Here is a 13,404-nt window from a genome sequence, read left to right on the forward strand (position 1 = left end):
ACACAAACACAAAAAAACTGGTTTTAAAGTTATTAAATATTGCGTTCAGTACTGGTTTTGGTTTGCGCAGAATAACGCGACCTGTAATGAATTAATTGGAATGAGGTTCAAGCCCATCCTGTTTTACTGTATACAGTTTTTCAGTGGATTTTGATGTTGCTTCATTATCCTCTTAATATTACCTGTGCCAGGTACAAGTACGACTGGAAGATTGAGGAAGCTCAGAAAAACATCCTCCGGACACACACGACAGCCGTGAGCGCACGCATGCTCTACAAACTAGCCCAGCAGGTAAACACTCAAATTCTCATTCCCACCACACGTTTAAATTTATATCAGTTCTTCAAAACACTCGCATGATTAAGGTAAGGGCTGAACCACAGTAGGCTGTGTGAACTATATGAATACGTGACATTAAAAACAGCATTGTTGAATTCTCAGTTCTGATTGGTCAGAAGGTGTTGATTAGTTTTCTGTAACAGCATGGCTCTGACAGTAGTGCCATAGACACTATAAGTTACGTGGTAACAGGTACTAACTTGCCTTGGGATGTTACACAACATTAAATGTGACTATAGATGGTTTAAAAGTGTGATGTGGTGTTGCCGTGGTATATGAAGAATAAAAACTTCGGGACATGCTGTTATAGGAAAATGACCAACTTTGTCGATTATAACAGCATTACGTCACAGATAATGTTTTATTCTTTACATAGCATTCTTTTTTTTGCATTACATTTTTGTTAATTTATGGTGTCTGCTTGCAACTTTGTTTTTTTGAATGAGACAATAAATTCAAATTACTGGGTTTGGAAAACTGCTAGAATTTTTTTTTTTTTTTTTTTTTTTTTTTTTTTACTTAAAAGGTCACATGATGTTTAGTGGTTTTTGCCTTCTGTTTTTTATTTTTTATTTTTTTTTAAAGGTTTAAAACTTATACCATTATCTGTACTGGTATAAAATCACATTAATATTATAACAATAATAATGTTTCAGTACAATGTTACACTTCTCATTCAGATATTGTGTGTGTCTCCCTGTCATTCAGGAGAAGTTCACCCCAGTGAAGTACTTCTCTATAGACCGTGTGTTTCGCAACGAGACGCTGGACGCCACTCACCTGGCTGAGTTCCATCAGATCGAGGGTGTGGTGGCTGATTATGGCCTGACGCTGGGAGACCTGATGGGGGTTCTGCATCAGTTCTTCACCAAACTGGGTACGTTCTACTGTCCATCCCTCTCCAACAAGCTGAATGGTCTCCTGAATTTAGAATCAGGAGAGATTCCTAGAAACTGATTTGATTATTTGTTGAGTTGCAATGCTTTTTCAGACATAGTATTTAAAATACCATGCCACCCCCCCCCCCCTTTTTTTTTTTTTTAAAAATAGGAATCACTAAATTGCGTTTCAAGCCAGCTTACAACCCTTACACTGAGCCCAGCATGGAGGTGTTCAGCTATCATGAAGGTAAGCAAGACGGAAAGCATCTTTTTCTCCGCTTGCACACATACAGTGTTTAGTCTGTTTGAATCAAATAGAACAACTGATCTGAGAGTGCAGAGGTTATCTCAGTCTGTTTCCATGTGTTCTCTATCACATTTCAGTTACAGTGAGAATGCAATTCGACCCTGAATCGACCCAATTGCAGGAAGTGAACCAAATGTGCTATGTATTTTGGGCTGTGGGCAAATTTTTTTTATTATTTTTTTTAAAGATATGAGCTGCTAACTGACGTCTGAGATGCAAACTGAGCCAAAAGGCAGAGCTGAACTGCTGCAGGAAATACAGTGTTCTGGGTCTGTTCCAAAGAATAATAAAGAATAAGGAAAACAAATACAATATGTGAAAAGAACAGTATAAAATATGATACGATACGATATATTGATTTTTATGAATGCATGTCAAAGGTTTGTTTACCTTTCTCTATCAAGTTTTATGAGGACATTTTCAGACCCTCCCTTTACCCATATGCCCCTTAGCCTAAGTTTATTATTATTATTATTATTATTATTATTATATTTTTTTCAAATAGCAAATTAATCAATTTTGGTCTTATTCTGACTAATAGGTGTTATGCATGTTTCCACAGATGCTCCAAAATTAAACAGTCCCAGAAATCTCGTAAACAAAATCTAAAGTTCCTCAATGAGTTTCTCAGTTGTGTTTCGTCCACGCTGCAGGGACCAGTGAAGCAAACTGTGACATGGTTCTGATACTTCATTGTGTGGCAAAAACAACACAGCAAATTGGAACAAGCTGAGATCGAATCTTTTTATTGCGTTTGCTTTGTTGCACAAAAATTATGTTAACATTTAAATCATGTGCGGAAACGCGAGCAATTTCACGCTTCAAGCCTTCATTGATTGCTGCAAGCAGGGTGACATTAAAAAGCATGTAAAAAAAAAAATACACTCCTCAACATTTTTCTTTGACACTCGTGCAGAAACGATCCAAATTGACCGTTCTGCAGCAATGCTGATATAAAACATGCTTTTGTAATTGCTTGTTAGTTGGACATGGGTTTTTAAATGATAGGGAGGAAGGTCATTCTGTGAAGCTTGTATTTCAGCAATCAATGCAAGCTCCACCTCAGTAGGTCCTGCAGAAAACTAATACTCTCTCTCTCTCTCTCTCTCTGATTAGGGCTGAAGAAGTGGGTAGAGGTTGGGAACTCTGGGGTCTTCAGACCTGAGATGCTGCTGCCTATGGGTTTACCAGAGGACGTGTCTGTCATCGCCTGGGGGCTGTCTTTGGAGCGGTGAGTCTCTCATCCAGTAATCAAATTACCGTAAAATGCCATAAGCATAATGTTGCCTGGTTAAAGATAATACCATACCAACATCCCATAATCACTTCCACTGAATTAAAATTTCACATATACACACAAACACAAGTTTTAACTAGTGATGGCACAGATCTGATAGCGATACCCAGTATCTGTGTCTGTGTCGGGGTGATATCAGCAAAAAAATATTGGATCGGATATCAGAGATCAAACATACTGGATATCGGATCCTGTTGGAAATGGCAAAAATTATAATTGGATTCGGAAAAGTAATTTATTTTCAAAACTGGAAATGTTTACATATAAAGACCTCGTTCACAGCTGGCATTAACATGCGTCCTGGGTGAGTGTTGAGCGCGAAGTACAGATGTGAGCGGGGTCCAGTGCATCTCAAAGACGTATTATGATCTGATCACTCAAACCACATTTGGAGGTGGTGTGGGACGCATATGACCACATCGCATTCGTAGTGTGAATGCGAATGTGTCTCGGACAGCAGTGAAGGACCAACTAACACACTGCATCATTAGCTGTAAAATGTGTAATTACTGAAACTGTTTGGAAATCACGCTGAGCAGTCGAACTCTCTGCGGCTAGGCTAATGGATAAAGATGATAAAGACGCCTGTTAATACCAGGCCTGAACAGGGCCAAATAGACATGATTGTTTTTTGCATTTGTTAGGATTAATTTTATTATACCCTTTATACTTTATTATATTTATTATATTTACAATGTAAAGTGATTTTTTTTGTGAAAAAGTATAATATGTCAGTATAAATGTGAAGTGCTTCATTTAAAAAAACATTTTAAAGCTTAGACATTTTTAAAGAAAACAATATCGGATGGATATCAGTATTAGCCGATACTCAAGGTTTCGGTATTGGAAAATAAAGTTGTACTGTGCCATTTCTAGTTTAAACATAAATTCCACTGCCTTGCTTTATTTTGGATGAGAGGCTCCAATTGTGTGTTGGATAGGTGTGGATAAACATCAGTTTGAATCTAGAAGTGTGTGAGATTGTATAACTATTACAGAGGTGGACAAATTGCTAGCCAGGGCACCTGGGAAAAGCAGTCTGAGCTATTAGTTTTTAATTCAGAGTTAATTCACACTAACTAACTGTTAGATCATATTAAGGATGTAACCCTAATATAATATGAATACGACTACAAGGTTCAGGATGACCAGGTACAAGTAAGGATGTAAACGTGGCATGCTAGTGTTTTGTATTCAGGGTTTTTTTTTTTTTATGCCTAGGCCTCGCTCCAGGAACTCCAATAATGCTTTTACATGTGATAAGAGAATGTGATGAGAAACTATGCCTTCATAAATAAGCCTCCTCCGAGGGATTCGAGTACTCACTTATTTTTTGTAGTCAGTATTAATGCACATAAGTAGTTTGTCATACTTTTGAGTTGAATTACATTAGTTGCGTTAGTCTTTAGTCTAGTTAATTGTGCCTCTGGGCAAGTTTAAAATGGGACTTGGTAAGCATGGTGAAGGTTTCACTTTCCCAATGGGCTAAATAATAAATGAATGATTTGTCCACCACTGTGTGAGGGAGAGGGAGTTCCATAGATACCCCAAACCTTGTACCACTGTCTAATCAGGTTACCTTTCAAACTCTGACCTGGCATCGAGGATTGTGTATTTATCTCGGCTTGTTTCTGGCAGCTTGGAAGGATCCAGCTGTGTTTGATTGCGCAACCCCACGCACACGTTTGCCCTACTTTTAAATCGCTTCAGGCTGGGATTACTCGCCTACAGTTAACTTATCTATATAGATTTTGAGTGTGTGCGTAAATTGAAGTTTAAAGACTGCACTCTTTTCACCACAGGCCCACCATGATCAAGTACGGCATCAACAACATCCGTGAGCTTGTGGGGCACAAAGTAAACCTGCAGATGGTGTACGACAGCCCAGTGTGTCGCCTGGACTCTTAAACTGCACTCAGGAACAATCACAGGAAAGAAAAGCCTGTCTCTTTAGAAGCCTCTCATACGCCAGTCTCATGGATTCATTCAAGCATCCTGGATCAGTCCACATTGCCCTGTGTAAATCACGCCAGTGACACTCTGACATACACTCTGCTGGGGTCCACTGTCAGTATCTCAATGATTAAGAGACTAAGTTGGGCTGACACCTTTGACGGACTGGAAAAAAAAAAAAGAATTATGACATATTTTAGGTGAAGCTGCCGGCTATAAATTACGTTTATATTATCCCCATACAGATGCACTACTCCAATCAAATCTGCATGCACTCAGAGCTAATGTTAGTACTAGTTAATTAGCATTCTGACTCAGCCCTACTGGTTCTGACTGTAAGCAGTTGATCTGTATGTCTTTTATTACTGACTTAGTGCTTGTATTAAATGAAGTACCATTTCTTCTGGCCCATGTCTTGCAAAAATAATGCTGATACTCTGTTACCTTCACAACTCACAATGCAAATACACCAGCTTAAAGGGAAGCATTCATGTTGTAAAAATGATAAATTAAACATGTTTAAAAATTGAATCTCTGTGCTTTTAAGGTGTGTGTGTGTGTGTGTGTGTGTGTGTGTGTGTGTGTGTGTGTGTGTGTGTGTGTGTGTGAGAGAGAGAGAGAGAGATTGTACTTGAAGGTTATTTGTGTAATTAAAGAGCTTAAATATCCACCTCCTAATCTGTCAGTCAATGTCTTAACGTCAGATGAAGCTTAATGTGCTTGTTTAGATGTTTGCTTGAGGGATGCAAGCAGTCACATGTCTTAATGGGTGACTTTTAACATAAACATCTACATACACCAGTAATTTTAAGACAGATACACAGTTCTCGTAGACTCTGACAGACTGAGGTAAAGATGAGGTTAAAAAATGTTGGTTTGCTATTGAAATACACTTCTCACTAGCATTTTTTGAAATACCTGACTATTCTATTTGTCTGTGTGTGTCTGACCATTTCAGGTTAAGAAAATCTTGTTCTGTGTGGGCATTTGGCTGATCAGTGGGTAACCTGTTAGTTAGCAAGTGAACAATTTGCTGTGAATTTAGGTAGTGAAATGTTGCAAGCTTTGAAAGCCATCCATCCATTTGCTGTACCACTTATCCTACACAGGGTTGCGGGGAGCCTGAAGCCTATTCCAGGGGACTCAGGGCACAAGGTGGGGGTGGGTGCCAACCCATCACAGGGCACAATCATACACACAACGAACAATTTAGAGATGCCAGTCAACCTACAACTCATGTCTTTGGACTGTAGGAAACCCCCAAAGCACAGGGAGAACATGCAAACTCCATGAACACAGGGCAGAGGCAGGATTTGAACCCCCAACCCTGGAGGTATGAGGCAAATGTGCTAACCACTAAGCCCCTGTGCCTGGGGGCAGCTCTGAAGTCTTCACTCTGAAATCACCTATCCTCTGAAACTTGTTTAAACCACCTTTCTTGTGTGTCTGCTTTCTTAGAATTACAAAAACACTTCAAAGGCTCATGAGTGGTGACCTGTCATTCTGAGGTTGCAAGTTTAAATCCCAAAGATGGCATAGTCATCTGTGACCAGGAGCCAAGGAAGCAATCTTGTGCTCTCTGGGTGGGAGGGATAGCATACTCTCTCCCTTGTCAATCACAGTGACACTAGCCAATTGCCATCATCTGAGAGCTTATGTATGTATGCGTGTGTTATGCAGCATGAGCAGCAGTTCGAAAAGATTTGATTGGCTTCATTTGTCTTGGAGGAAGCATGTTTTGGCCTTCACCCTCCCCAGTTGGTAGTTGTCATATGATGAGGGAGAGCTGACTGGTGGATGACCAAATTGGGGGGAAACATTTGGATTAAAAGCCATTGAATTTCTGCAGTTTCTATTGTAATACAAGTCATATGTTTACATGATACAGGATTGTGTGGTACAACAGGTGCTAGTTACTCTGTAGGTACTTGCTAGTACAAAGTAATGCTGTCAGTTCTAATTGATTAAACCTGTTCAACTTGAGCAAAAGCACTCAATATAGAAAAAGCAATTACAGAACTTGAAATGTTTGAGTATTGAAATGCTGGTCAAGTTACAGCTAGTGATCAAGCCAATGCCATAATCAAATTATTATCTATGCAACATGACACACTGTTCATGTGTATTAGTAATGTCAAATGTAAGTACATTTTCAATTTTCCAAGGCTTCATCTCTTGCCATCCTCCAGGCTCCTTGATGTGCAAAGATTTCCACTTGGGAGTCTCAGACTCATGGGCCAAGTTCATACTGTTGCAGATCTTCAAATGACACCCATTTGATACCTGCTGCCTGTGTTTTTGAAAGATCAGTCTTGGGGTGGTGTCTTCCACATCAACAAGAGCACAAGAAAGAAGTCATTCGGAGGACAAGCCTTGAATCATTTTGTTACTCCTTACTTATTTGGAAATATTTGGATGTGCATCTTCTGGAAATCATCTTACGCAATAGCAAAAAAGCGCAACTGAAGTGACCATAGCATGACCCATAGCTGTACAGTGAGAACATTTGAATAGGTACAGGTTTAGAAAACAAATGATGACAAATCAATTTATTTCGACTTGTTTAAGGTGATGGTTAAAATGGGTATTTTGCTGCTCTTTCTATTGGGACACTCCATTTTAGGCAACTTGATCACAATTTAACCATCAACTTCCAATCCAACATGTGCATTACTCAAATTATACAGCCAAAACACACTGGGTGTGAGAGATGTTGATGTTGATTCCATGGCCTTTTATAGATCTTGCGGAATAGAGCAGTTAAAGCCAGGGCTGTAGGGCGGCTCATGACTGTTGGTAGTACTGACAGAGGAGGGGACCTGCGAGTGTCCTATATGAGGGAAGAAGGATGGGATGTAGGGGATAGCAGCCAGCACTAAGGGACTTGTCTGAGGGCTGTCCTCTGGAGGCAGCGGGATCACTACGTCATCCTGGTCCCACAGGTGGAAGGCATTGGTTTGGGAGAGAGACAGTGTAACAGGGTTAGGGCTGGTGCTTCTTACGTCATTCTCTTTCTCCAGGTCATCCTCATTTGGGCCAAGTGCACAGTCTAGAGAAAAAAAGAGATATGTGTGATTGCTAAGTTGCGTTTGAAAGTTAATTAGTACTCAATACTATTACTACATACAGCCTGAGTCTTTCAGTCTCTGGGTAATAATTGAACCCAATCAAATCTCAATCTTAAACATGACTGACTTTACCTGATTTTGTTCAACAAATTAAAGTGCTTTCATTCGTAGTCACTTATTCTTTTAACTCAGTCATATTTGTAATATAGGGATACTCATACATTTATTGTAAGATGGTAGAACTGTTTTTAACTATTTTAATTATTCTTTCTGAATGACAATCTCTTACTAAATTAGGCCATGTTTTTAATAATAAAGCTTTTGCCACTCCTTTATAGAAAAGTCACACACATGCTTTTCACACACTTCATGTTACGTTGCACACATGGGGAGTTTTTACACGTTATTTTTTTTAACATGTGTTTTATACATCGTTAATTTCTTTTTTATTTATTTATTTTTACACCAGATTCATTTTTCATGTTTTTTTTACTTGATTTATTTATTTTCACACATGATTTTTTTTTACACATAATTCATTTATTTTCACATGTGATTTTTTTTACACACAATTTGTTTATTTTGACATGATTTTTTTTATTTAACGTGAAAAATGATCACACTTTAACACACAGTGAGTTTACTTGGGTTCACGTGCCATTTCAGGGCATAACATTTTGAAATGCACTTTCACATGTTTTCTACATGTGATCACATTACTCACATAACCACATGTGAAATCTATCTATCTATCTATCTATCTATCTATCTATCTATACAGGATCACCATAGCTTTAGGTGTGTGGGAACAGTGTGACATCTGCCATCCTTGTAATAAGGCTTGCCACCCCAACATGACGTCAAAACACCACTGAGAGTTCTATTAGTCCTGCGCAATTTATGCAGATTAATGAATCATATCTAACTTGATTGTGTTTATTTAAATGTGGGTATTTTGACGAGATTCTTTGAGTATTAGGAACTATAGAGGAACTGGAACACTAAACAGTAATGTCATTATGTTCTCAAACAAACAAGATATTCTGCAAAAGTAACTTTGTTATGTACCTAATGAGATTTGATCTCCTCTGTACTCTAGCTCTCCCTTTGCCACCCCATGTCTAAAAACCTGGACACGGTGACAGCACTGCATATCGTCCTGTAGTCTTCTTACCTACTACATCGCTGGCCAGGTCTTTGATCAGATGTCCCACTATGGCATAAGCCACTGCGACCACCACCAGAGCAGCCATTAACAAATAGAGCACAGCTTTGGGGAGAGGAATCAAGTCCCGGGTTGTTGCCTTGTACTCCTCATATAAAGCATCCTCAGCAGGAAAGGAGTACTGATAGGCATGTCCACTCTCATCTGTGATGTTCAAACTGGTCATGTTCAGGGACATCAGTCTTTCTGTTTAATTATTCCCAAGAGCTTCTTTTCCTCCTTCACTAATTCACTCCTTGCAATGTGAGTCCAATATTCTATAGACAGATATTTACAGACATTCAGAACATTTTGACAAAAAATTCCACTTCAGCATAGAATAAAAAAATCATTATAGACTGTGATCAATAATCAATAATCAAATGATCAACTGATCAATAACTGATCAAACATACCTGTAATGTAATGGTCATGATGTCCACTTTTTTTTTTTTAAATAAAGAAAGATAATACAGTTTAAATGAATGACTCTTCCACCACACAGCTGATCAGGAGTGTGAGTCGCTGCCGCTGGCCGCTGTTTGTCCTCTGGTGCGGCTCTTGCGCGCGCCCAGAGCGCCTCCCTACTGCGCATGTGCAGTGGACACCGGGGAAGCACGCGCGTCCCTCGGTAACGCGCTAACGCTAATTAGGCTGTGGATTCCACGAGAGGCGTCTCCCTGAACTGGTGCTTCTTTTCACCTAGGCATCTGTTTACTCAGCTAATCCGTCTAAATGCGGTACTTGGTAAAGCTAATCATGACCCATTTTGAAGATACTATGTGAATGATGTGTCAGCTAAATGATTCAGGTGTTATTTATTTATTTATTTATTTATTGTTACTTTAACTTTCCTTGAAATTAACTCTTTTTTTATTCTGGAAAAAAAAGGACAAAATATGTTCGGGTATTTCATTAAAACATTTAATGCACTTGAGTCTGATTGACGCCTCCGCCCTGTGTGTGTGGAGTTTGCATGTTCTCCCTGCGCTTAAGGGGTTTCCTCTAGGTACTCCGGTTTCCTCCCCCAGTCCAAAGACATGCCATTGTAGGCTGATTAGCATTTCCAATCTGTCCGTAGTGGGTGAATGGGTGTGTGAGTGTGTGTGCGATTGTGCCCTGTGATGAGTTGGCACCCCATCCAGGGTGTTCCCCGCCTTGTGCTCCAGATCCCCTGGGATAGGCTCCAGGCTCCCCGTGACCTTGTGTAGGATAAACGGTACAGAAAATAGATGGATGGAGTCTGATTGAGGTGTATCTTTCACACAGACTACACTAGATTACTCCCTTCATAAAATGTAACATTCATAATTTAAGATTTTAATTTGCTTGTGTTTTTGGCAATCTATCATCTATCATCCTGTCTAAAATATTAAGTGACACCTGAGATCACAGTATGTCCCTTATATAAGAGAGCACTCTTGGTTGTTGGAGAACAGCGAAGGCTTGAGTGAAAAGAGTGTACATTGTGATTGATTTACTCACAAGATAAAGGATCTCTTTCAGACCACACTACTGGACTGATGGGTTTCTCCTGGACTTTTGTAGATCAGGCCACTCCAAAACTCATCTATCCATCCATCAATTCTCTGTACCGCTTATCCTACACAGTGTCGAAGGGTAACCCGGAGCCTATCCCAGGAGCCTCAGGGCACAAGGTGGGAGACATCCTGGACGGGGTGCCAGTCCTTTGCAGGGCACAATCACACACACACACACACACACACACACACACACACACACACACACACACAATGGACAATTTGGAAATGCCAATCAGCCTACAACAAGTCTTTGGACTGGGGGAGGAAGCCAGAGTACCCAAAAGAATCCCCCGAAGCATGGGGAGGACACACACACACACACACACACACACACACGGCAGAGGTGGGATTCAAACCCTCAACCCTGGAGGTGCGAGGTAACAGTGCTAACTCCTAAGTCACCATGCTCCCCCATTCCAAAATCCCCTGGAGATTATTGCAGTTACAGGCTAGGCAGGCTGGAAGTGGATACAGAACCCTGCTGAATTTATTTGTGGGGAAGCAAGAATTCATTGTTGGTGGTTAATTTTATTAATAATTCATTAATTTTAGGATTAATTAAGAAGATGGATTTTTATTGTCAACATATCATGTAGTTAGACAAAAACAAAATGCAAACATCTATTTTTCAGCCAGCACAAAGCTCAATCTCTATTCAGACATTCTAGCATAGGCCTGTAGTTTGAAGGAACACTGAAGGGAAGGGTTGTATGTGTGTGCTTTTTGAGAGTCAAAACAGATAGGATTGCCCAGAATTACACCATTAATTACCAGGGGTTAATTAAAAGGGTTTTAGAGAAGGGAAATCTAATAAATGCTAATCTAATCCCTTCTCTAAGACTGGAGTTGGGCACCCCTGTTCTAAACGTAATAATTCCTAGTCAATGTAATCATGTTACATTAAAGCTTGTAAATTAGATGTTATATTCTTGCACTTGACTGAGTGTTTGGGGACATGATCCTTCACTGTCTCTTTACTGTAAGCAGTAAGCATTGCCAACTCACAGCTCCAGTGTCACTGGTTTCAGCCTCTGCTTGCCTGTGCGGATGTTCCAAGTGTGTCTACGTGGGTTTCCTTCTCCGGTTTCTATCCCACTTCCCAAAAATATGCAGGTAGGTGGAGTGGCTATTCTAAATTGTCCTTAGTTATGAATGAGTGTGTGAACGTGTGTGTGTTGTGTGTGTGTGCGTGCATCATGCCCTGCAATGGACTGGTCTCCCACACTGGGTGTATTTCTGCTTCATATTCAGTGTTACTGGGATAGGATCCAGATCCCCTGACCAGGATAATACGGATACTGAAGATGAATGAATGAATGAATGAATGAATGAATGAACGAATAGTCCAATAATGTGCAAAAGTGTTTGCCTCCCTATTGCAGGAACACTGGGGGCAAGACCTGAATACACACTTGATGGTCACCAGTCAGTTACAGGGCAATACACAGACACCAGTCCACCAATCCATCCTGTACCTCTGTCATGGATCATCACTCCTTCTACCCTGAGTTCTAACATCTGGAACTTGTTAACCATGAACTATTTAAACACCTATCACATTCAGCTGAGTGTGAAGCCTTGCTCATTCCTGTGAGCGTGTCTTTCGCCCTCCTAGACACCTTCTTCTATGTGTTTATTAGAGATATTTTTCGTTACTGTTGCTTTGTTTCCCTGCTTCATTATCCTGTTCTTTGTTTATTCCCATGTGTTATATTAAACCTCTTGCATTAACGTTCAATCTAGTGCTCGTGACAGCTGTCCTCAAATGGTTTGGTTTAATCTTTATTAAGGCAAATATAATTATTCTTTATTCCTGGAGCCAGTAGGTAAATTTTAGAAAACCACCAAGAGAAATATCAGCACATACTTTAACATGAGAATTAAATGGATATTGAAAACAAATATAACATGCTTTATTTTGAAATGATATAGTGGTATGTAAGGCTTTGTACATACAGAGTAGGTTCAGTGCAAAAAATGACATCTTAGCAAGAGATAACATCTTGAATATAGTCAAATATATCTAATATTTCCTATTATAAGATTACAGTAAACCAAACATAAGATTATTAAACCTTTTCAAGCCATTTGCACATATTTCAATCTTGAAATAAAGTCTTGTTCTAGATCATTTTACTCATTTTAAGCATTTATTTCTAAAAAGAAGCCGATAGAACAAGAAAATTACAAGCTTGAAATAAGTAATAATGTCTAGAAATAGGTTTAGTAATCTTATATTTGGTTTATTTTAATCTTACAATACGACATACTAGATAAATTTGACCACATTCACTTGCTAAGATGACATTTTTTTTTGTAGCGGTTTGCATACTAAAAGGCATTTTAATGGATCTGATGTGTGTCAGCAGTGAGGTTTAAATTATTATGTGAATCTCAGGTTTTGTCTATTCAGACATCCATTCTGTGTCATCCTATCCCTACTGTGTCCTGCCTTCCTCTATTCCTGCACCTCTTGTTGCTTTCTATTTTAGTTTTTGCATTCCAGTGAAATTTGGTCTCTAGCTTGACTTTGTCTGTCGCTCATATTTTCACCACAAAGTCTTTTCACCTGTCTATTGCAAGCAGTCTAAATCTTGTTATTTGAAAACATTAGCACGTGCCTGTTTTCGTGCAGGCCTGATTAACTGCCATTACAATGTGAATCTTAGTTTGAATAAGCAGATGTGTTTTCTTCATTACACAACTGACACTACATAGAACCTTAAAATTCCCCTTTTACCTTGAAATACCATTAGGATTATCCGTGTTTTGCACAATCACTCTCTCTTTGTTATTAGTGCTGTGCATTAA

At 39.3% G+C, this 13,404-nt stretch overlaps 1 protein-coding gene and 1 long non-coding RNA gene across 2 annotated transcripts in view; both read left to right on the forward strand.

Annotated features, from left to right (window-relative positions):
* farsa (phenylalanyl-tRNA synthetase subunit alpha) overlaps positions 1-5,308 on the forward strand; it is a 12,846-nt gene extending 7,538 nt beyond the window's left edge. The window contains exons 9-13 of the mRNA XM_026916004.3: positions 192-291; positions 1,048-1,216; positions 1,390-1,467; positions 2,644-2,758; positions 4,627-5,308. Coding sequence (XP_026771805.3) covers positions 192-291; positions 1,048-1,216; positions 1,390-1,467; positions 2,644-2,758; positions 4,627-4,732 — 568 coding nt within the window. The 3' untranslated portion in view covers positions 4,733-5,308. The remainder of the gene's footprint in view (positions 1-191; positions 292-1,047; positions 1,217-1,389; positions 1,468-2,643; positions 2,759-4,626) is intronic.
* Positions 5,309-9,673: 4,365 nt separating this feature from the next.
* On the forward strand, positions 9,674-12,280 carry LOC128319959 (uncharacterized). The gene is made up of 3 exons (XR_008303414.1): positions 9,674-9,860; positions 11,622-11,706; positions 11,976-12,280. It is a non-coding gene; the product is annotated as an uncharacterized LOC128319959 (long non-coding RNA).
* The last annotated feature ends 1,124 nt before the right edge of the window (positions 12,281-13,404 follow it).

This window comes from Pangasianodon hypophthalmus, chromosome 13 (genome assembly GCF_027358585.1).
Source record: "Pangasianodon hypophthalmus isolate fPanHyp1 chromosome 13, fPanHyp1.pri, whole genome shotgun sequence".
Classification (NCBI taxonomy): Eukaryota; Metazoa; Chordata; class Actinopteri; order Siluriformes; family Pangasiidae; genus Pangasianodon; species Pangasianodon hypophthalmus.